The sequence below is a fragment of the Metarhizium acridum genome, assembly GCF_019434415.1.
Source record: "Metarhizium acridum strain ARSEF 324 chromosome Unknown scaffold_1, whole genome shotgun sequence".
NCBI lineage: Eukaryota > Fungi > Ascomycota > Sordariomycetes > Hypocreales > Clavicipitaceae > Metarhizium > Metarhizium acridum.
In genome coordinates this window covers 358,010-382,138 of record NW_027094015.1, presented here as the reverse complement: position 1 = coordinate 382,138, position 24,129 = coordinate 358,010, and the positions used below count along the sequence as shown (strand labels likewise).

Here is a 24,129-nt window from a genome sequence, read left to right as displayed (position 1 = left end):
CCAAAACAGATTGATTCTATGCAACGGGCTTGCGCCGGATGGAATCAAGGCGAAAAGGGCAGTTTTTTTCCCTATCGTATAAGGTGTCACGAGGAGCGGTGACGAGGGTGAAGGGCAAGAGACAGAATAAAAAGACGAGGATGCATTGAACAGCCCCCTCCGAGGGACAAGAAATAAATCAAGAAGAAAAGAAGTCAGATGGGTCCATGCACTTCGTTTGATTCACGCCCTCGAAGCGAGAGACATCGAGGTCAGTGACGATGGGGGTTAATATTGTCGCACAACATGCAGCGTGCCGATCAATCCTCTTCTTTTCGTCTGCCGTACGGAGTAGTGTTCCTTTTCTTGCCCTGCCTGACCCCGGAAAAAACGACTCGTACAATAAGAACAACCAAAGAATTGGACACTGGAGCTGAAAAAAAAAAAGACAAGACAGACGTATTGTATACTCACGTACGGCGGTTGTACAGAGTCATAATTCCCGCCGTTCCCCCTTTGCCATCCCCCGGCACACACATACTGCCCATGCAGGTTTGAATTTAAACCCTGCCAATGCACAACAGACAAGTGTGCCTACATAGCCAAGTTGGCAGCCATGTAGTAGTTGTTTTCCTCTTTTTTGGCCGTTGGCAGCCCAAGAGGAGCGAGCGACGCATGCAAGTCAGCCTTATGTGAAATGAACCCCTGCGTCACAAGCATCAACCATGTCATCCGTATACATGGAGAGTACGGAGTATCTACGACCCCTCTTGTTGACATGTTGGTTTTCCTGGTACTATTTCTCCCAGCTGTCTTGGTCATTTTTTTTTTCTTCTTGTCTGCAAATGCAAGAAATCAATGCAACTGACACACGATGCCGTTGTGGCGTCGACAATCCCGCCCCCCCTACGGAAGACTCTGTACACTCTGTGCCCAGAGAGACATCTGGGAACCCACGGCCGAAGAAACGGGCGCGACGGCCCCCAAAGCCAGAGATACAGAAGAAAACGCCACTTTCGTAAGCGGATAAAAAACCTCACTGCCAGGACGTACAACACGTACACGGGTTCCCTGCGAGAGCAGAGGGTCAGTAACAAAAATCAACCCCACGATAATGGTGGGTTGCACAAAACCACGGGCGGGAAGGGGATGAACGCTACAAAGCTGGAGGGAAAACCCAATCATGCTCCCGAGCACACCGGTCGTACAGCCATGTGCCTGTGTTCAGAGACAAAAAAGGCGCCAATCATGTCTTTTGCTTCGCGAGCCCGCCAGTCTCTTTGTTCCCTGCGGTTTTTGTCTTTCCCCTGTCGTCGTGGTATTTATCCGAAGGAGGGAGACAAATTTTAAACCCCGAGGGCGAATAGACAAAGCCCAGCCATGTGCGGCCAGGTCACACGACCCAACCGGGCACAATGGGAGTCGCAATCCGTCAGCTACGAGGAAGAGGTGGCACTCCCTCCGTACGGTAGGTAGGGCAGAAAGAGGGGATCCTTGGTTCTTTCCCCCTTTCACCGTGTGAGGGTGTGTGCTGTGTTGTCTGGCATATTGCAGATACGCGACGGGACGGGAGACGGGACGACGGGGGTGGGGGAGACTGATGTGATTGTATTGCGCATACGTGCGTCACGTCACTCTGGGTGAGTAAAAAAAAGGTGACGCTGGATCTGTGATTATGAACTAAAGAAAAAAAAAACACGAAAAAGTAAAAAAAGAGAGCATTGAATGGAAAATGTGTGACTTGCAGGCTCGCGTAGATGCGAATACTGTGCGGTCCTTCCGCTTTTGCCTTCAGCTCCGCCTGATCGGGTTGTTTTTGCAGCAAGAACGAGAGTCGAGGCTGCCGTATTTTTTTGCTTAACGTGCGTTGGGATGCGGGGCGGCGACGACACACAATCGCCGACAAAGATCATGCTTCGGAATACATTGATATGTCGGCACATGATTTGGGTGAAATGCTTGCATTGCCGTTTCCTTCGCTTCGAGATCGTCTACAGTTTTCTTTCGGCAACTTTACAGTACGCCCAATCTGTACTTAGTGGCCGTGATGTAACGTGATATCAGGTAAGTCGGCATTATTGACTTGACATCCGGCATTGCCCTTCACAGAAACAGCATTCAATCAGAACATCAAGTCCATCGACACAAGAAAATATGCATTGAATGGTATATAGCCCGAACCCGTAAATGTACAAAGGGGCAGCCGCCCGACATCCGCTCTTGCACGGAATACATCTTCAACCTTGAGTCCAAGCCGGGGATGAGCCTTCCCATGCTCAGTCAAGGGTTACACACGCAGCCATCTGTCATCTGTCTCTGCTTTGCTTCCTTCCAACTCCTCCCAGCCCTACTCCACCTGGTGCCGATACCGACGTTTCAACTGTCAACTCCTGATGAATCTGCCTGGGCTGGTGGCGGTGCCTCTGACCCGGATGGCTGTGGATGCGGAACACTGCCCAGACCTGGTGGCTGGGGTGTATCCGAAGGGATTGGCAATACCAGCGGGCCCCTAGGGACAATGCTTCGCCCGGGCAGCTTCTCTCCTCGAATCACCAGCTCCACTTCCTTCTTGTCAAGGGTCTCGTACTGGACAAGAGCTTGCGCCAACAGGTCGAGCTCCTTCCGCTTTTCCGTGAGCAGTTTTCTCACGTCCTCATATAACTTTTTCAGAGTCTTTTGGACTTCACCCTCAATCATAGCTCGAGTTTCGGAGCTGAGATTTTCATATCTTCTGCCGTACTCCACGGGTCCCAGCACATTCGACATGCCAAAGTTGGTGATCATCATGAAACTCAAATCAGTAGCCTTCTCCAAGTCCTACACGGGGCAAATGTAAGTAAATATCAATAAATGCACAAAACAAAATCCTTAACCGGGAGTCCACTTACATTTGATACTCCAGACGTAACCTTGTCGTCACCGTATCTCATCTCTTCAGCCATTTTCCCCCCAAGAAGCACGCGAATGTTGGACATATACTCGGCAGCAGTGTATGAGTACTTGTCCATTTGCGGCACGTGGGCAGTATGTCCCAAAGACGGACCCTTCGGCAGGATGGTGACCTTGTAGAGTCTGCTGGAGCTGTCCTTCTCAAAAAGCTGTACAAGCGCATGGCCGGCCTCGTGATAAGCTGTCATTTCCTTTTCCTTTTCCGTAACAACCATTGATTTCCTCTCAGCGCCCATGGTAACCCGATCAAATGCCCAATCCAGGTCACCCTTGGAGACCACCGTGGCCCTAGCCCTACTGGCTCGAAGGGCAGCGAGGTTGAGCATATTTTCCAGTTCGGCCCCAGATCTTCCAGGAGAGCGAGCAGCAATGGCATCCAAATCAACATCCGGTGCCGCCTTGATCTTCTTGGCGTGGTGCTTCAAAATAGCGAGGCGGCCACGAACATCCGGCAAGTCCACGTTGATGTGACGATCGAACCGACCTGGTCTGGTCAAAGCCTTGTCAAGCAGGTTTGGCAGGTTAGTAGCGCCCATGATGATAATCTTGGTGTCTTGGTCGAATCCATCGAGCTCGGTAAGGAGCTGATTAAGAGTCTGCTTCGCATGTGCCTGATCTCGAGGGTTTCTCTTGCCGCCAATAGCATCTAGTTCGTCGATAAATATGATGGCAGGGGACTTTGCCTTGGCCGCAGCAAAGAGCTCACGCACACGCTTGGCTCCCACACCGACAAAGATCTCATCAAATTCACTACCAGACATGTAGAAGAAGGGCACTCCAGCCTCTCCAGCCACGGCTCGGGCCAGCAGTGTCTTTCCAGTTCCTGGGGGACCAACAAGCAAAACACCCTTGGGGAGCTTGGCGCCTAGGTCAGAAAAGTTTTCGGGGTTCTTGAGGAATTCAACAACCTCCTGCAGCTCTTCTTTGGCCTCATCACATCCATGGACATCACTGAATCGGGTCGTCTGCTTCTCTGCCTTTACCTCCGAGTCCGTCTTGGCTCCAGGTCCACGTCTAAAGGTACTCAAAGTCTCAATAAGAATCGTGACAGCAGCGAAGCAGAGATACGTAACCACAACAAATGTCGCAAAGAATTTGACCCAGCGAAAGATGAGCGACCGCGTTGACTCTTGAACGACCACGTGAATTGGCTCCCCTTTGCCTCCTTTGGCTCCAGAACCGTATGAGCCACCGGCAACGGCAGCATTGGCAATAGCTTGCTCCTGCGTGACCCACTGTCCTCTAGAGTATCCAGATGGAACAGATGGCCCACCGGTGGCATTGGTGCCTGCGTTCAGTGCTGTCAATGCTTTTTTGTAAGCTTCTTCGGTTGCTGCGTTTGTTGCAAATCGTCCTGATTGGTAGCGTTCGACTACGATTCCAGGCATGTTTGCTCGAAGGAGGAGCTGATAAAAGGCATTTTGCATGTTGGCGTTGCCAGCGTTGCGGTTCGCGGACTCTTCAACAGTGGCTAGCTGATTGCGGGAGATGCCGTTTGAGCTGCCAAATCCTGTACCAAATCCTCTTTGTTGCAATGTCACACCTTGGAACGTAGATCTCTGCATAGCTATCGAAACCAACGGCCGCCATTGCGCCCGTGGCACATATCCCCTAGGCTGCAATTGAGGTTGTCGCAAAACGGGATTCGCGGCACGCAAGCCAATTTGAGAAGGATTGGATATGGTGTTTTGGATTTTCATCGGCATAGAACCTTTCGGCATGGGAGGGAGGCTATATATTGGTGGATTCGCATCTCGTATGGAATCCGGCAATTGCGCCAACGATGACTTGGAGGAAGTTGGCCCAACAGCTTGGGAATCAGATACAGGTGTCGGTTCCAATCGTCGTGTAGGCAAAGTCGCACTTCTCCAGGGTGTCATTAACGAATTCGCAATCGATGGCCAGGCCTCTGCGGCGGCCGACGCCATGGCCTGATAGTTTCTGAGTCAGCTAATAATCATGTTGGTGACACTTCGCTCGTGCTCCTTCCCGTGAACTCACCGGGACGCCATGGAAAGCCATCACCCTCGCGAAGACCCCGCGGGGATAATGTATCAAGCAATAGAAACGCCCTTCTTCAATCGCGTGATAGAGCAGAGATGAAGAACAGTGGCTGCGGTCGCCGATGTCTCGTCAGGTGGATCAATGCCTGGTCCGGTTCGGCTCAACAGCCTCAAACCACGGCGGTACACGCACACAACCGACTGTAAGCTAATGGGGAGTCCGTTGATGTTAGGCGCTAGATATATCTCTCACATCGATGCATTCATGATGTAGAGCGCTGTGTCAATATCGATGTTGTACCCCCAACAACGTGGGTGGGTTGTGGGAATGATGTCGACTTGCCACTTCGTTCAACGACGGCGGATCCCAACACAAGAAGTTGTCGTGGGTCCCAATTTTTCCGTGGAAGACGTCTCTTAGGCATTAGTCATCAGCTGGAAGCTGGATGATCCGATTCCGCAACCAACCGATAGAACCACATAGAATCTCTTTGCTCTCAAAATTGTCACACCTGAATGGCCATTTGATTGCTTAAAAGACCAACATAAGGATTGTATCACAATAAGATGCATGTAGGTTTGCGAATCATACGGTGCTTCAAGGCACTCACTCGAAAGTAAAATCCAGACTCTTAGTATGCACATTCAAGGCACACCAACGCAGCGACGCCAACCAACTCCCAGGACTGGCTCCAACCGCACCCAAGAGTTGCGCCTCTGCGTCTGTATGTTTAGCTGGGATGGACATTGCCGCTTATATCCGTGGCAGTAATGAGGTGAAGAGCTTAGTCTGCTCCTTTGTGGCTCACTAAACGGGCGGCCTCAACAAATGTGTCGTCCCTAGGGGCCTATCACAGTGACTATTGGAAGATGAGTATTCTTCCTCGGGCATATTAGACCTGAGGATCGAGCATTAACGTAGATAACTTGCCGAAGCCGGATTGTGAAGGCAACTGGCTCGACGTTTTGCTTAAGTCGGCTGGCCCCCGATACCATCTCAACCGTGGGTCCATCCTTCATAGTTCATGCCAGCGATGCTAGCGTGAGGTTCTGATAAAACATGGTATGAATAGTCAGAGTTCACGCCAGAGTCTTGCAGAAAACGCCGTATATTGGCTCTCCAGGCATGCAGAGCCAACAAAAGCTAGCCAACAGTCTCTCAGCCAGCACCGGCATATCCATGGGATGGTAGTGGTAAATATTGCCGGTCAAGTGTCTTAGCACCTGGAATTAATATAGATCCAGTTGCATTTACAAGTGAATTGGATTCGTGTTTCTTTCTATGCCTCTCTATCTTAAGCAGATCCCATCATGGTCTGGTTCACCCCTGAGCAAAGTCGTTCTTTTGTTTATGGTCCGGAAATCTCAGCGTCAAGGCATTCAAAGTAGGCAGTCCATCAATTATTTAACACCTGTAATAAGCTCAATTTGACCTACGGGAGCAAGACCATCTTCCAAGGGCACAAGAGCTACGACGAACCGTTAACCCAGACCAGTAATGTACTGCGTGGTCCAACAACGTTCCAAGGACTTTCCCCAGATTTCGTTTCAATTTCTTTGCCAAGAAATCAGACAGCCCATTGCCGGATTTCCAAGTCGTATCGAGACTCAGTCAAGGCACCTGAGGTAGGGTCTGACAGGGCAAATATTTCACTTTTAATCCTGAGTAGACATCAACCAATGCCTCCATGCTGATAACAAATCGTTTAAATAGTCTGGTCTGACTAGTGTTATCGACATCAACATCTGACTACATAGTCGCTTCTATTCAGTTTATGAAGCTCGCTACAACGAAAAGGGCTCCTGCTCAACCGACTGGGCCAAGCGGATGACATGCCAAGGTTGTACTTGGAAAGACGAAACGAAAACTTCTCACGACCTAAATGGGTACATTTATAATACAAGTATGGAATGGAAGCAATGTAAATGCAAGCCCAAGTTGGGTCATGTGGGGGCTAGAAAAGGCAAATGAGACCCGGGATCGGGGAACGGATGTGAGGGATCGTGGAAGGACAAAAGCACCGATACGAAGATACGACGCTCACACACGCTCACACAAGCGCTCGTGAAGAAACAATAATAGACAATTCATTTTGGAGATTCGGTATGGAGAAAAAGCTACCCGAGTGTAAATAAGAATGATAAAATAAAATTATAGTAAACGGCAATGCCTGCCTTGACACATAAGGGGCGTCTTGCGTGACAGCGACAGAGTTGTCAGCTGATAAGGAGAAAATGAGACCAAAACAAAGTGCAGTGAGTAATGGAAGTTTTATACCAGCTCATAAAATATGCAGGCAGGAAGTACTGTTCAAAGTAGACGGTAGAGCTTACACACTTATAAACCTGACTAGCATAAGCATAATCCCTGGTTGCATGAGCTTGTCGCATAAAACGACTAGCCTTCGGCGGTCAACTAGCCGTGTGCAAGTACTTTCGGTGAGATTGGACTATATCATGGAGAGAATTTACAACACGAAGTTCGTGAGTAGTATATAACGATAATTTATTCGATTAAGTATGTTTAGCAAGTACCTTGTATATCAGATCGTACGCGTACAATAAATATCATTTCATCCAACCTTCCATGATACAATAGCTCATGCTGGTTTGAACCTCCCTACTCTCTTTATCATAATAAATGCCTTTCATCTCCATTTAGCCTGTGCCAGTGCCAGGTAATACCGCAACCATGCGTTCGTTCTCAGGTAAAAAAACACTAGGGGAAATAGCCAGAATATGCACCGAAGCTCGATAGCTCCAGGCAATCACCCAACATAATAAACAATAAATGGACCAGCGAAAGGGGCAAGAGGAATATGTAATGAAGTAAGTGAAAAAATCATTGGTTCTGTAGATCCCAAATGGTATATCCGCCCCAGACTTAATGCGAAATCAATGATAAGGTGGTTGCCGCCCATGTAAAAAATATGTTGTGATTAGTTGTACATGTGGTATATTATTTTCGAATTCCAGAGCAGAAGCGCACAAGATGTCAGCGAGATTGATCACCGACCAGCAAGTTCGTGGTTCTGATTTCACATCGTCTCAACTCGGGAGCTAGGCAGTCGCATGGTAGGGTCGTCGAATTCGATCTTAGGACCAGAGTACATGTCATATACTCCAGAGCCATAGGCAGGAATTTGTCCAATCGTAGCCACCTCAACGGGAGACTGGTAGTGGTATGCCCATTCGTTTTCAGGCTGTGATCCTTGCGTTTGCGGCATCTGCTGAGCGTATGAAACCATGTTGTTTTGCGACTCAACTGCGGCGGCGTCATGCAAGCTGTACGTAGGCGCAGCGGGAGGCTGATGAGTGTACATGCCGTCGTGTATTCCTGGGCTATGTCCGGATGTGGGAGAGAAGCTGGCTGGGCTGCTGCTAATAGAAGTCATGCTTCCGGCGCTATAGGTCATGTCAATAGCTGGCCGCTCGACTTGTTGTCGGGGAATGTGGTATGCATGAGGCACGTCCGTGTTCATCGTCGCAATGCCAGGGTTATTCTGGTCAATAACGTAGTATGCTTGCTGGGGCATGCCGGTAGGTCGATGAACGATCTGCATACCAGCATCTTGAGCGTGGTATTCATGGACTTCTGCGGGCATGCTGTGACGACTTCCAATCTGCTGGGGCATGCCATACTGGTTTACATGATGACCAAAATCGGCAAATGAGGCGGCTCGGTGCATGGGATGAGCATGAGCCATAGCAGGATGGGTGATAGCTCCCTGCATGGGCCAACTCATCGTTTGACTCGGCGTAGGAGGGGACTCGCCCATGTCTGATTCCGAGGAGCAATCGTCAAGTATATCGTTAGGATGCAGGCCGCGCTGATGAGATCGTCGCTGGTGCTTGACCATCGTCGTCTTGCGACAGAAGCTGCTTTCTATGGTCAGAATCGAGTCATTTGTCATGTGCATTATGAACTCACCTCTTTAGGCATCCATCATGGGCGCATTTGTAGGGTCGCTTGCCGGTGTGGATGCGTCGGTGACGAGCTAGAGACGAAGACTGTGTGCAGTGTAAGTAGGCTGAATGCAGGGTGAAGATGGACGGCCTGGACTGACGTCGGAGAAGCGCTTTCCACATCCAATGTGCTGGCACTGGTGAGGCTTCTCACCAGTGTGTGTTCGGATGTGGACAGTCAAAGCACTGCGCTGAATAAAGCTCTTGCCGCAACCAGGTGTTGTGCAAGTGTAAGGTCTCTCATTTGTGTGAATTCGGTAGTGTCGTTGCAAGTCTGACTTGCGGTTGAAGCTCTGCGACACGCGGTAAGGTAAGTAAGACGATTTTCAAAAGCCAACAAGATGAGGAAAGTTACACACCTTGTTGCAAGTTTCCCAGTCACACTGAAAAGGGCGCGTCGTAGGCTCATATTCGACAAGTTCAAGCAGCTCCATTGTGTGAGACTGTGTTGAGTTTGGCTTGGGGGTGAGTTTGTGGGTGTCGCCGATGCGAATGATGCTGGCTATACTGTTGTATCCTCCTAGACCTTCGCAGGTCGTTCAAGGGTAGAATCGGTTTGATGTCGTACACACAGGTGAACAGTAATACCAGGCGTGGTTACGTTGTGTTAGGTGTAAAGGTGAGCAGAAGGTCTTTGACGGATGGCGTGGTTGCTTTCCACAAGGAATGAATGTAATGGATGATGATTCTAAGTGAGAAGGAAGGTAAAGCGTGGATGAACCAGGTTGACCAAGATGAGAGGACGTCGAGGTGAAGGGGGGAAATGTCTTCTTTATGAATGTTCAGCAGAGCCAAAACAATCTGAGCTCAAGGCTTGATGATATCAGTGGGTAGCAGGGCGGCGAGATGGAGATGATATATATACATACAATATGTACATATATGATCGGAGACTAATGAGCAAGGATGGAGGAAGTGGGACGGGGGTGTGGTAGGGGCGAGGTCTGTCAAAAGTAGGAGCAACCAGATAGCTGTGGCTTTTGAAAGCAGACACTAAGCGTGGGACTGTCGCTATTCGGGACAGGCCCAAGGACCCTGAAGACCAAGGGATTTGTGGACTTGTGGACTGCGGTACTCGAACTGCGCTCGGGCACGGGCAAGCCGGAATCTGCTTCACAATCGGCTAGATTAATGGCAAGACCAGATGCTGCAACGGACGGTACGGCGATCTCCACGGGGCAGGTTTAGGACAGTGCGTAGCGTGGGCAGAGACAGGTTGAAAAGTTTCGGAGGTCGAATGTGGTTTAGAGGATGCCCCCCTTAGGCTGCTCCCTTGGCCGCTGGTGGTCTGTAGTTGTGGAAGCTTGATAGACGGTCTGTCTCTGTGTGGTTCCAGCCCAAGATGAGATGCCAGCCCGGACACCAATCTAACTTTGCAGCTGCCAACCGTTGACTCTCGAACCGTTGGGCAAACCAAACCAAAAGTTATCGGCGTTGCCCGGAACAGCTAGGACGGCACGAGGCTGGCTCGCGAAGTATACGCCGTCCTCGTGGCCAAGATATCCCCACTGTAGCTCGACGGAGAGGACCAGATGGAAGTGGAAATGGCTAACGTCAAACGAGGCTGTAAGTTGTTGTATGTAGAAGTCGAATGTTCGCTGGGTGTCTCTTGCTCGGAACTTTTGCAATTGGCGTTCGTTGCGAGTCGACAGATAAGCCAAGCTCAAGCTGTGTGCACGGGCGACAACCAGGCCGAAGTTGAAATCCGCAGACAAGGCTTAATGCTGTCCGTGATTGCCCAGCCGTAACAAATTGTGGTCGTAATTACGTGTTGTATATCAAGTTGGATACAGAAGGCGTGCTAGAAGGCTCCGCAGCGAGAGGCAGAGAAGCGAGAGACACAGAATCAACAGCACACATGGCGCAAGAGGGACGAGGCAAGCGAATGCTATATAACAATACATCAAGAACATGGAGGACGGGGGGGCAATGAGACACCACATCAGAACAAACCCAGGCACGCAAGCTTTGTGGGTGGTTTTTGCCAGACAGAAGCAAATTGGCCCTGATTTGGACGACGGAGGTGTGTGGGGTGTGGGGTGTGCAATGGCTGGCTCTGGATGCACTGGGTGCCTATGGTCGACGTCGAGTCGTGGCCGCAGTAGTGGGAAGCAGAGGCAGAGACAGAATGAGGGTTTCTTTGCGGATGGCGGCATTGCGGCGTCGAGCTTGGCGAGAGGGAGGCCGTTGAGTCGAGCGAGCCATCTCGACAAGGACGTGTATGGAGTATGTAAGTGACTGACTGACTTGATAGAGAGTTTGTGGCTCACATGGGTGGGGAGCCCTGCAGGACCACTTCCCGGAGGCCAGGGGCAAGAGCCGGGGTGGAGGAGTGCATCCTAGCCCAAGGGAGTGGGCCCAGTGCTGGGAGCGCGAGGTACGAGGAAGGAGCAGGGCGGGTACTTTGCCTCCAGAGGCCCATAGGTACCGTAGAGCCGGAAGGAACCAGGCAGTGTCGCCTGCGCACTAAGGACTGAATGTGAGGGACCTGAGGGACTGGGGGACACAACCAAGACCCTGCTATTTGCCGGGGTGCTCCTACCCAAATGCTCCAAGTGGGAGCCCAAGTAGGAGCCCCAACCAGCAACAGGGGTCAACGTATGGTGAAATGTGACCAGAGAGAACATCAGCAAAGAAGCAGGCTTCCTCATGGCCCGGCAAAGCTTGCGAGCTCGAGAATTGGTCCTGCTGGTCAATATTTCACGAATATCCCGGCTTGGCTGGACCACGCGTCTGTCTGTCCAACCTGTCCAGCCGGTCAGTGGGGGCCTGCCTGTAAGTAAGTGTCTGTCTCTGCCTCCATTTCTCTCGCCTTATAGCAGAGGGCCTGCCGAAGCAGATATGCACATACGCCTTCTCTGAGAGAATGCCGGATGCAATTGGTAAACGTACCCCCATCCGCATTGAGAAACTGTGTGAATGTATGCTCACAGTACCTACCTGGGCAGGTACTTAGTGAGCGGCTTAGCCATATGCCAGGCACGTACCGTGACATCTTGTGTGCCGATTGGCCCACTGACAGACCAACTTTAGCCACACCACACCAAGCAAACACAATCAAAGCAAGATACTATGTACACGGCATGTTTTTACTTGCCGCAGTGGTCCCTTTGAAGGCGATGCTACGCAGTCTGCTTTATCCCCCAGCCCTGATATCCTCAACTTGCTTCTTCTTTTTGGCAATATTTGGGATAAAAAGCCAAGAAAAGATCCGCCATTTTGACCACACCAACACCAGGGGCCTTGCGATAACCGACCTGCGAGCACATCTAGCCCACAGCCTCTCAAGGAAAGGAGAAAATAAAACACACGCCAAGCAACTGCCGCCAGCTAACAATACATACATGTGTTTCCCTATGCTGAGAAAAGCTAGCAGCTAACCAAATCCACCGGACAATGGAACCGCAGGGCAGAGCCCGTCGGGGCCATGTATGGGCGTACCATATCGGCTGCATTCAAGCAAAGCACCAAACTACGCCTGTCGTCGCCGATTTGGTCGGCATAGCAGTCTCAGTGCCATTCCCGGCCTGACGACCGGCTCTGTTATGTCCCCGTCCACTCCGTTCACCATCAAGCTGATTTATGCCCGGGCTCAACGTCGCAATACTACACCTGCTACTACCTCGCCACGTAACAGCCGGGAACCCGGCAAACAGGTAAACTGAGCGGCCGGATGCCACTCTCAACGACGTCCAAGACGCACGTACCGCACCTTGTCTCGAGCTGCGGCATCCCCAATGTTTCGTTCAAAACGACTGCACCAACAGCACAGGTGCAGCGGCACCTTCCGCTGGACTCCCCATGGGCAATACCACGTCTGCTCAAGCAGTACCATCTTAGGACTAGTCGCGATACTGTGTAATCCCGTCTGGGCAATGTGTGGCTCCGGTGATGTACAAATCCAAGTGGCGCTTGTCCTGCCGCGTCTGCTGCATCCTTCCTGCATGTGCTAGCCATACCAGGGGTTATCCCTCTGCAAGTGCCTCTGGAACGGAGTACGAACTATGGAGTGCAGACAGGGCCTATTAATTCTCTAAAAGGCGAGATTGACTCCTCTGGATGAGAGTGGTATGCGGGGTGATTGAGAGAGGATCGCAGAAGCTACTATATTATCAAGAAGAAGAGATTGGGAAGGTGGAGAGGCCCCATAGTAACTGAGAACGTGCTATCATCCAACTGATGGCAGCGTGACCATCTCTCCATAATATTGCCCTTGCCGTACAGAATACATGATGCTCAATTGGCAATTGACAGGGTCAGCCTGGACACGAAGCTGCGTCGAGCTTCAGGTGGAAGGGGACACGAGCTAACCAACTTCTACAGTTCACCGACTTCAATACTCGAGGAACCATTCGGTTCAAACACTGGAGCGTATTACACCCAAATACGCACAGCGCCGATGCCCTCGTGTCCCGTCCTGGCGGTGCGGCCTACCGAGTTCATCACTCGCAGCAATTTGTTGACTTGGACTCGGTACGAAGCACAGAGGGTAGCTCCAAAATGCAAGTTCGTGACTCGAGCAACCGCTGAACCTGCAGCCTAATGACGCTAGTGCCTGCAATCGAGCGTTCACCGTGCCGCCAAACACCAATCCAGGCCTCGCCAATTAGGTTTGCATGTGGCCGACTGGTCATGTTGTGATTACTTTCTTCAGCTAATTTTCACTGCCAAATGCAGCATGCAGGAGAACAGTGGTGAGCTTTCGGGAATTTGCCACTGCTCCATGCCGGTTTGACGCTTGTTCCTCGCCACTTAATAGTCTGCTATTTCAGTATCATATAGGCCAGCCAGCATACGAGACAGGCCGCTGAAAAGCTTCTTTGATTACAGAGACATGTCGATACGGAATAGCGCGATGTTGCTCCCACCTCCGACTGGCTTGACGTCTAGAGCCCGGCTCTAGTTACAAGGCCATGCGCAACTGCGGCGGCATCAGAAAAACAGGGCACCGGTTCATTGCCTCTAGTGTTGCTTGTGGTCTAGCACGTCACCACTTTTATTGTTTTGTATTTGCCCTCATTATTCTCGATATATGACACATTTTCCTGCCTGCGCGGCTTCGTTCTGCGTGTTATTTGTCATTTGGGCCGACGGCGTTTGAATGGCAACCTTTTAGGTTGGAGAAAAAGCTGGTAGCCCGGCATGCACTTTGGCGCACGCCATCGGAACCAGGGACCTGCGACATTGAGTGTCATCAAATGGCGTGTACAATCGGCGGCTGTCCTGGCCATGATCTCGGGCTGTTCGGCATTCGTCTCTGTGTCTTTCACCCTGTCCAAGTGCGCTGCACCAGCTCCAGGCCTCCCAGGCCCCCCAGGCTCCAGGCCCCATGGCTGGACGATGATGGCTGCCACAGACCCCTGTCCGGTAGCCACATATCCCGAAGGGCAGCCGTTGCTGCTCCATGTTCACGAATTTGACAGGGCGATCAGCCTTGATTTGCGAAATGCAAATGCAAATTGCAGTGCCGCATCGGCTCAAGACACAGCCCTTCATGTGCATCTCCTGGAATGGTTATAAAGCGGTTTTTTTTTACTTCATCAAAAAGAAACAAGTCAAAAAACCAAGTCAGGTTCCGGAACGCACCCAATCAGGTGGCAATGTGAGCACTGCTTTCGATGCTCAATGTCAGTTTCCTTGGACTAACTGTCCAGGTGCTGCACCTCGAGTCGCTTCCGCTGATGAATCGAGAGACGATCTTTCCCACATGGACTCTCAGACTCGGTTAGATAGAAGAAGCCTTGTCCATTCACCAGGACCAGGTCGTCTGCATTTGGCCTTGACAGGAACTTGACAGGCCGCCGGCCAGCTGCCATGTACGAGCTTTGGCTTTGCACCTTCGAAACGAACTCAGCTATTGAGGTATATTGTATGTAGCGAGTGTCAAGTACAAACCCCACAAGAGGCTACAGGTGCAAAAACTGCCTACAGTACCTAGTAGGTAGATGCCAAACCATGGGTAGGTTGTACTCTGTTCAGAGTGGCCCGTACCTTCAACATTTTGCCTCTATTAGTTGACCCTCTCGGCGGGCGTGTCCCCCAAGTACATGGCACTAAGGATTGTACGCGAGACTGTGGCAATGTACATACCCGGTCGATGGTGACTGTTCCTCAGTTAGCGGCTAGTCACTTTGGCCTGACTCGTTTCTGCCCAGGGCCAGTCAAGCCTCCACGAAAGAATACCGTGGAAGACGATTGCCTTGCCTAGCGCAAGTTAGATGAGCTTTGGTGGTCCCCCTAACTCCGTTTCGTCACTACGAACAAGGATTTGACACATGCGGAGGTTTCTCACGTCGCCTGCAGTGATGTTTGCAGCCTGTCAGTGCCAGACCATTATTGTCGTAATCCAAATGCACTGCGGAGTAGTAGACTTGGTCACATTGGCTTTTTGCTCCTCAAACCTCATTAAGGTGAAAGCTGCGAGGCGCGAGGGGGCCTTGTTAAGTTGAAACACAAGAGACTCTTAAAGTTGAGCTCAGTTTACTGTCTGAGCAGGGTTTCAATGGAGGGATTGTTTTAAATTAGTTCTCCATGTTGGCTTTTTTTATCTTTGCTTCCAAGGCAAAGGATGTTTCTGTTAAACAGGTCTCGCCTTGAAGGCCTTGGATATGTTATAAACTGGAAGGTCGTCTAGAAGGGGGGAAGGAGGAGGGAGGCCCCGACGACGACGATTCGTCCGCTTCTTCGTTGTGAAGCTTGGACCTTGAGCTGGCTTGACGCCACGCCTCCCCGCAGAGATTCGAAACTGCTGGCTCTTCTTCCCTGGCGGGGGGCTGGCTGGCTTTTCGTCAGAGGCGCACTCGGGACCAGTCATGATGCTGCCCGTCGACGGGCTCGGCGGGCATCTCTGTCTCGCGAGTCGGCCGAGACAGCATCGTAGATGGTCGACGACGATCTTCTGGATTGCCTTTCCAGACGGTTACACAGGGCGAGTCCCAGTTGCTGACGAAGCTTCTCACACCCATGGAGATTGGGATGTTTGATACTTGGCCACTGGGCTCATGGTTCGGCAGATGGCCTCGCACCAAAGCCATTGACCTCTTCGCCTTGCATTCCGTGGCGCAAGCATAGTTGCAGATATCTGCCGGTGCGGCCACCCGGCAGGAACCGCGTGGGATGATGCAGACGCCGCTGTTGCAAGTCAGAGTGCAAGTCGCAAGCGACACGGCAAGATGTTGTTGTTTTCTTCTCGGAGAGACGGGCAACGCTCTACTACTACTGCCGTACTCGGGACGAGGGACAAAATGGGGTCAGGCACAAAGTTAGCGGAACACGGGTATCGAAGCCGGGGGAGGAGGAGGGCATGGTCGAATTCATGCATCGTCGGGCCTTGCATGTTTGCTCATGCCGTGGGCGCACTCTGCGATGCGCTTCCACGCCGCGACCTAACTGTCCTTTGCCTAGACGCATCCTCGTGCCTACCTACTTAAGTACTGATCCACCGGACCTCCTCTACGGACAAAGGGCTTTACGATGCGGCACTGCACCCTGTGATGCGCGTGCGATGGGGCGCCTGTCGATGGGCAGCTTTCCGGCGTCCAAGTGCATGCATGGTGGCTGACACGGAAGGGCACAATTGGACAGGGCAATGGTTGGCCTTGAATGCTCCCTCTTTTTTTTTTCTTGTCACGGGGTCATCCCCAGCTACGGCACTAATAGATGGTGACAAGCTGGATGCATTGTATCTCCGAATGTCCAAGGTTGCCTGCCTGCCTCCTTGTCGATATCACCGTTGGCCGAGACAATGTGAACTGTCACTGCCAGAGTGCCATTGCAGGAACGGACTCCCGGAGCATTGAATGCTCTTGGCGGACCGCTCCGGTCTGCTGGTGGGATTTATGTTTAGAAACAGAGCCTCCGTAGCCGATTCTGAGTATTCCCGGGGCGTGGCCAGGTCCGCGTATTTGCTCTCTCGCCCTTCCTCACCGTCGGCCACTTTAATAAGGCCAGGCAGGACCCATTTGCCCACTTCCCGAATTTTGTAAGTGGTATGGAGTCTGGTACGGAAGGCTGAGGCAGGGAGGGATGTGGGGAGGGGAGATCGGTCCCACGGTCCCACCATTCGACCAACTTTAGAAGAGGTCAAGCAGGATACCCAGGCCAAGACGTGATTAGCTTCTGCGCACGCCTGAATGGGTTTCCAGGACCAGGTTGATGGGTCACTAGCTCCCCACGGCGCAGCATTGAGGATCAACGGCAAGGTTTTTTCTATCTTGGGTGGCTTGTGGGTTTAAGCTCCCAAGGCCCTGTTTATCTGTCTCGCCTAGGGCCTAGGACCATGGCAGCGCAAAATGACGGCAATGATCCAATCGGCAGCTGGCCACCAAAGAAGACATGTATCTCTGCACTCTACATGAAACCCGCGTCAATAAGCCGCAGTGCATGATGACGATATCAAAACATGACAAGAGAATTTATTACAGACTCGAACCAGGCCATCATGCAGCACAGCTTATATAGACGCTTTTTTTCATTTCATCTTGATACCACATACGTGACGACCTATGTAGGCAATCGCCTCGAATCTCTGCAATACCCGTAGCCGTGGTACCTTGTCCCGAACCAAGACATGTAATTCCTGTCCTTTTGCCCAAGTATAAACCTCTAAAAAAAACTTAAACCAGGGGGGGTAAAAAGGCAATCTCGAGAGACGGGTCGTCTCCCTCTCTCCCTCTCTCTAACAAGCCTTGACCCTGACGATTTTCCGTGGGCCTTTTGTTTTCCTTTGCCTTCTCACCTCCGCCCAGCTTGGCGTCCCTCTCGCGCGGTGGGGAAGAGAACCCGACCTACAACGGGAATACCGTTTGGAGGGCACAAAAGCCGGGGGTGTCTAGAAACGGACGCAGGCCTCGTCTCAGGACGAGCAACCTCACTCGGGCACCCGCTGAAATTGACATTTTGTTTTGGTCTATCTCGCTATTTGTCAGTTTTTCCCCCATACATCTGCCTTTTGTCAACACGGCCATGAGATACCACTCAAAGAAATAAACAACTAGTAAATCATGCGTCTCTTTTTTTTTTGGCACTTTGTTTCTTTCGTAATGTTCATGCTGGGGCGGGTCACAACCACCCCCCCCCTCCCTCTCTCTCTTTCCCCAAAAAAACCCTGGCCACTCCAAACGGCCGATTGGGAAACGGCACTTTGGGCAGACCCGTTGGACGTAATTTCGTCCCTGCAGCAAATCGGGCTGGTAAAATTAACACACCCCATCGGTACGAATATGGGGAGAGGTACTCCGTCCCAGCCAGATTTTCATCAAATACCGACGTAGGGACGTCCGAGTGTCACTTCTCGTCTACTTGACATTGCTTAATGTATCGTGCAGCCGCTGCCCAAGGGAGAAGAACCTGGGGGGAGGGGAGCGCAGTGCTCGTTTGTACGCCAAGTACTCGAGTACTTGGCGACAATGGTAAACGAAAAAGAAGGATAGGCCGGCCAATTTCCACCGTAATCTTGTTGCGTAGAGAGGAAAACCATGCCGTTGGCACACCGCATCGCGCGGGGCCGACGTATGCTGTGCATGGAGAATTAAATTGAGGTGGTGTTGTCCATCGCACCCGAAGCCTTTTTCCTCTCCCGCCTCCCCCTCCAGAACGACTTACCCGGTTGACGCAATCGCAGGCCCCCTGCTCATATTTTGCCCAAGGCACCACGTTGTCGTACGATGTCTAGATGGAGTCGAAAGAAGCGCCCCGCGTTTGTCTCCCAACGTTTTTTGTTGGCAAGTGGTCTCTCTTGTTTGGCAAGCTTGCCTGGGCGAATCTTTTCGGAGGCGCAGGCCCACGCTCCAGTTAGCTTCGATCCGGAGTTAAACCCAGAGCCTGATTCGTAGTGGAGAGGATGGGTGCTTCTTGGTCCTCTCGGAAGGAGATATGGCTAGGGGCCATGGGATTGCCGAAACTTTATCGATTCACGTGAACTAAGGGGGGGCAGAGAAACGGGCAAGAATCGGGGGAAACGGGTACGGAATCAGAGAGTCACAAGGTGCAGGAGAGAAGGAAGAAAAAATGTCGTGATATAGACCGTCCTAGCTTTACAACTCCAGCTGAAAACCAGAGGGCCTTTGGGTCCTTTTTTTTTTTGCGCTGTCTCTTCGGCCATCGCCGACGTGGGGAACGTAGACCAGTCCCTTTGGACTGTCGGGAATACAGGTGGAAACCCAAACCCATTCATTCACCTGAGATACATGGGCAAAGTTAAAATAATAACACCACCACTCCTAAGAATAATCAGGGCAAAACTAAAGAAAAGGGGCACTAGAGAGGAGAGAAGGAGCTAAATGCCAAGGGGGCTGTGAATAAACAGTGTCGGGAAAGTAAATCTTGCAGCCACCATTTTACAAGACTGAGTTTGGGCCGCAGCGCAGAGAACCAGCAAGGCAAAATGGACGTTTACCTCCGGCCGAGAGACGGAAACAAAAGGGCCTTGCTCTCGTCCTACGGATTGCCGGTTCCATCACAATGCAACGGCGTGGATCAACCAACCTCTTAATCAGGCACTCCGCAAACAAACTAACCAACACCTAATTAAACGTGATAAAAAAAAAAAAAGAGGTGACATGGAAAGAAAATGTCTTGCGGGTAGTTTAGTTCAGCGCGAACGGCCGCACGTTATTGCAAGACATGGCAATCTCACCGACCCGTTCGAGAAAGCGAGGGAACCACCCACCTGGAACGCGCTAGACGGCCATGGGGCAGCCGACCAATCACGCCGGGCGCAGGCCAAGACTACGTGCAACACTGACTTGACTTGCACGTGGCCCGATCAAGATGCTTGTGCTAGCAGCGTTGCAAAAGCGAAGTAATTTAGAAAGAAAAAAAAACACCACAAAAGCTGGGATAAATACGGCCGTTGGCTAGCGGGAAGCTATGCGAGATGTGCAACCACGACGCCGCGACTAGGTCCAATGTTTCGTTGTCCTGCCATGTGGTTGCTGTCTGGCATTTCCAACACCACAGACGATGATCTTCCGGCAGTCACGCACGGCCCGGTATATGGGAATTTGGTGTTTTCTTTGCCTATTTTCTTTTCTTTGCTCTTTTACTTCACTTTACTCTGGTTTGGTTTTCCAACCTTTAATTTTGCCCCCTTTGCTGCCGCAACACGCGCTTGTTTCCTAGTTTGGGGTTTATGACGATTGGATCGCGCTTCAGAGAGCGGATGAAGTTTGAGACGTGATGGGCTAGCCGGGAGGGGACGAGCGCAATACCAGAACTGGTCCTTGTCTGTGTTGGGGCAATGTGGTCTGATTCTAGCATTGACAGAGAGGCCGTGGGTTTTTTTTTTTTTATGGAAGTTTATTAGTTGGTTGGCATTGGTTTTGGCAGGACATGATGAGCATTTGTTCAACTTGAGACGAAGAGAGTTACGGCCGGGGGCGGTTTCGGGCAGGAGGGGCCCCGTTGCTGAAGAGGGGGGGGGGGGGTTAACAAGCTGCATGAGCATGAGCATCTGGAGTAGATTGATCTATTCCGTATCAGAAGATACACATGTTCTGCTTGGGACTTGGGAGCCGTCTTGCCAGCCGGCGCGCCGTCATGGCGAGGAAAACCACCCAAAGATGGCGGACCTCTACACCTACGTCACTTACATGCCAGGGCTGTGGCAACCGGGGGAGGGGGCCTATATCGGAAATTGAGAGAAAGAGAACGCCTCGCGTCACAGTACACCTATCCAGCGCAGGAAAGGGCATCAAACGACTTTCCGAAAAAAAATCAGGTCCGGCCCAGTTCCACGAGTAGCCTCAAGCCATGGCTTACGGGACAGAGGATGAAGCCCAACCCTGGCGTTTATGGCCCATCGGCCAACTTACGCAAATACCGAGAAGCAGACCAAATACGCCCCCGCTTGCCTCATGACGTGAGAGACGGCCACAGAAAGCCACCGCCGAGGCTGCCCCAGAAAAACGTGGCCGGCCAGTACATACATCAAGCACCGTCATACATGGTTCTATGCACACATGTACGTACATACGGAGTAAAGTGGCAGTAACTGCCTGTTGCTAATCACTGGCACTTCTCCACAGTGAGCAAGATTTCCCACTAGGAGTCATCATCGACTTGTCGGCAGTCGACGACGACGGCCCATCCATACTTCCCCACTTTGTGCCTGCAAGTTATTATGTACGGAGTATGCGTGTTTGTTTTATTTGCATGTATGGGTGTCTTGGGTCGCCTCTTACGGCCACGGCTGGTGCAGAGCCGCTTGCTCGTATCCTACTTGGGCGGTTAGGGTGGTCTTTCACTATTTCACGGCCCAGTTTGGCATTTTGGCGTGGATTCCCGCTGTTTCCGGCCTTGCCAGATGGACAAGGGGTACGGAGATAATGACTAGGGTCATGTACTATAGTCTGGTGATGGGTGGGTTTCTTCTAAAATTCCCCTTCCAGCTGGACCTAATTTGGGCCGTTATACCAAGGGGGCCAAAAGGACTGGTGAGACTGACTCTTGCTCCATGTCAAGATGACTTCTTGATAGGGGACTGCGGCGTACCGGATGGTGGCTTTCCTCTACCGCCAACCGCAGCGTCTCCTGTTGCATTTTGAGATACAAAGACGGACATGTGGACTATGTATCCCATCGGTTGTGTCAAGGCTGCAAGCAGGTCACTAGGACCCACATTAATCGACTGCAGCTAGGTACCTCAAGTGACCGCTAGTCGCGTTTAGGGTGTAATGTATGGGATGTAGCTCTTTGTAATTAGAGTCTTAACTAGGACTTTTATTATAGTGTAATTTAAGTATGAAATAAAGTACTTAAGTACCATTTATTATCCGGCTTTTAATTGGATGTAAATCCCTACCGGTACGAGCTTGCAGCCTTAACACAACCGATGGGATACATTATACGTCTGCCAGAACGCACCGAGTGTAACCCCCATGTTCCAGGCGAGGCCATGCAGGGATCCAGGGTCAGGGGAAAGCAACTGCAAGATGGCAGGCAATCCTGTCTGTACGTGATTGGGGCACGGCATGTGACATGATAATTGGAGGTGAGCCTCTTGGCTTTGTGATGTTTACAGGAGTGTTTGTCGTGATTGTGGCCGAAAGGAGGAGACGCCAGTCCCACGAACCTAGCGTTGGCCCATCATGAGCGGAAGCATCATCCATCATCTGCTACGGCTGATGCGGACCAAGGATCTGCACGGCAGCGAGCAGGCATGTTGAGTCGCGTTCCTTGACAGCTGCTTGCCGAACCCGTGCCGGATAGATCATGATAGGCAAAGAGCGACATTGCTAACTCCAACAGCATGTCACCATGCTTGGCAGATGATGCATCATGACCGCTGGTAAACACACCATCATGTCATTTCGACGTCGTGTCATGATAGGACAAGGAGAGGAATAGCGTCCTTTTTTCTTTTATCCCTCTTTTTCTCGCTGTTCCCCAGAGCGCCTCCCTCCGAAGGCAAAATAGCCAAGCCGACCGGCGCAAACTAACAACAGCCACTGCGACCCTTTTCCCACGCGACGTAGTTTATCAGAAGAATACTCCGTATCCAGCCTGCCGATTGGTAGGGTTGCAATCCAGCTCGGCCGACTCGACCTTGCAAAACGGAGGACGGCTCCATGGTTTCCCTCCGTTCGCCGGGCGGATGAACCGACACAGGCCTGGGGCTCGTTGGTACGGAAGAAGCTCGGCACAAGTTTTCAAGCTTGCAATTGAGCCTGTCCAAGGTGTCATTCTCACATACCGCGACATGCCTGGGTCCGCGTGTTTCCATGCCCGTCCGGATGGGACTCGGTAGGGCTGCCCATGTTTGACCCCGTCGGCTTAGCCTTGGCCCATTCTGCCCTCAGACGCCAAAAAGGGTGATGCAGACTCCAGATGCAGAATTCTTGTCTCTACACAAGACGCACTATGTGCATTTGCACTACCGCAACCCTGCGTCCCCCAGGGCTCGCCAACAACCATTTGTCGTCAGGGGCCCCGTTTCAGGACACAGAGGATCCTATTTTAAGGAGGGGCGTTGAAATAGGTGAAATGGTGCTGTGGGGAGCGGGTATTCTCACAAGACTAACTTGACTCCAAAGCCCAGTCTGGCTCTGAGCCCAGAACATGATGCTTCAAACGTGTCCCCCATTCAAACTTGGAATAACGAATGCTGGCTTGCCAATCACTAGCTCAGTTGGAAACTCCCTAGACCCTGCGATATCGACGGGCCGGCTGTGCTGGTAGAGTCCACCTTTGGCCTGCTTCTGCGGTGCGGACATTGCCAATCTTGAATGAAACCCTGTTGTCCACCAACGGGCCTGTTCCTGGTACAAAGGAAGTAGTCCACCAGAGTTGTATTGCCTCCGCTGCGGGTTTGCGGGCCTCCTGGGGGTTGGAGCAGTGTGGTTTCGAGGCGATTGCGATGAGATGCGATGCGATGACAAGCGGTCGAGTGTAGACGTCTGGTCGATCCGGACCCAAGTTATCTCTAGCTACCCCATGTCCCTTCCATGTCCTCAGATTATCCTCCTAAAGCCCGCTGTCACAGCTATTCTTGTGTACGCACCTACCTGATGTAACGACAGGCACCCTGACAGGCACCTGGGCAGCTGCTGATGATGAAAGCCAAATCATTTGGGAAGGAACCACGCGAAGCCACTGCGTTTTGGATTGTACATGCACACAAGTTCTGTTAGTTTTTACTCGGATGTTGAGACTCGGCCACTCGATTGACCTCAAATGGGAGGAGAAAAGAAAAGGCTTCGGGTGCGATAGACGGGTAATACCGGCTTTTATTTTGAAATTGAAACGTTGACGTCGATTTATTTATTTTCTCCCCTGCCTTTGGTGGTAGTGCAGCCGGGTTCCGGGATCAACGTACAAAGCAGTTCCCCTAATAGTCCCAAGCAACTAATGAGCCGCGAATTGAGGGAAAAAGGCACCCGTGCATTGCCCGCAAAGCGACCCATCATCAAAATTTCGCTGTATTGCATTGGCTCGCGATGCTGTTGGTCATGGTATATCATTGACACCACGGAGAGCATTTCCAGGCAGTTTGTAATAACCCATTGGCAGATACGTAGTATCTATCCATCACTCGTACGGAGTAGTGCCATCGGCAATTATAATTCCTTAATAAATGCGGACTATAGGTCAGGATCGGACTGACAACCCCCACGTGGCTGCGTGGTTTGGGCACAAGGTGTAATTCCACGCCTTACTCATGGCAGAATTCACATGCTTGCACTTGGTACTGTCCACGATTTGATGCCCTCGCAAAAAACACGATAGCCTTTTT

General features: G+C 51.5%; 3 protein-coding genes across 5 annotated transcripts; all 3 read right to left on the bottom strand.

Moving 5' to 3' along the window:
• Positions 1 to 2,113: 2,113 nt before the first annotated feature.
• Positions 2,114 to 5,287, bottom strand: YME1 (i-AAA protease yme1). 3 transcript variants are annotated; one of them, XM_066115923.1, is made up of 3 exons: positions 4,930 to 5,287; positions 2,868 to 4,859; positions 2,114 to 2,796 (listed from the first exon to the last, which is right to left on the bottom strand). In XM_066115923.1, exons 1-3 carry the CDS (start codon positions 4,948 to 4,950, stop codon positions 2,356 to 2,358), a joined length of 2,454 nt encoding a protein of 817 aa, XP_065977803.1. In that variant the 5' UTR covers positions 4,951 to 5,287; the 3' UTR covers positions 2,114 to 2,355. The 3 variants fall into 3 exon arrangements, with proteins under 3 accessions (XP_065977803.1, XP_007806419.2, XP_065977804.1); XM_007808228.2 differs by having other exon boundaries at positions 2,868 to 5,287; XM_066115924.1 differs by having other exon boundaries at positions 2,114 to 4,859.
• A 2,682-nt stretch (positions 5,288 to 7,969) lies between these two features.
• J3458_000069 (uncharacterized protein) lies at positions 7,970 to 9,331 on the bottom strand (the record flags this gene model as incomplete). Its single annotated transcript, XM_007808229.1, has 4 exons — positions 7,970 to 8,810; positions 8,863 to 8,942; positions 8,999 to 9,190; positions 9,257 to 9,331. 4 exons carry the CDS (start codon positions 9,329 to 9,331, stop codon positions 7,970 to 7,972), a joined length of 1,188 nt encoding a protein of 395 aa, XP_007806420.1.
• A 10,308-nt stretch (positions 9,332 to 19,639) lies between these two features.
• Positions 19,640 to 20,537, bottom strand: J3458_000068 (uncharacterized protein). Its single transcript, XM_066115922.1, has one exon. It carries the CDS (start codon positions 20,347 to 20,349, stop codon positions 19,939 to 19,941), a length of 411 nt encoding a protein of 136 aa, XP_065977802.1. The 5' UTR covers positions 20,350 to 20,537; the 3' UTR covers positions 19,640 to 19,938.
• Positions 20,538 to 24,129: the final 3,592 nt, after the last annotated feature.

Bases quoted from the DNA above. Each gene is read 5' to 3' on its own strand.
- YME1 (XM_066115923.1), bottom strand. From the start codon at position 4,950: ATGGCTTTCCATGGCGTCCCG. The intron at 4,860-4,929 runs GTGAGTTCACGG...AGAAACTATCAG, and splicing joins TGGCTTTCCATGGCGTCCCG to GCCATGGCGTCGGCCGCCGC. The intron at 2,797-2,867 runs GTAAGTGGACTC...TGCCCCGTGTAG, and splicing joins TTACGTCTGGAGTATCAAAT to GACTTGGAGAAGGCTACTGA.
- J3458_000068 (XM_066115922.1), bottom strand. From the start codon at position 20,349: ATGCTCATGCTCATGCAGCTTGTTAACCCCCCCCCCCCCTCTTCAGCA.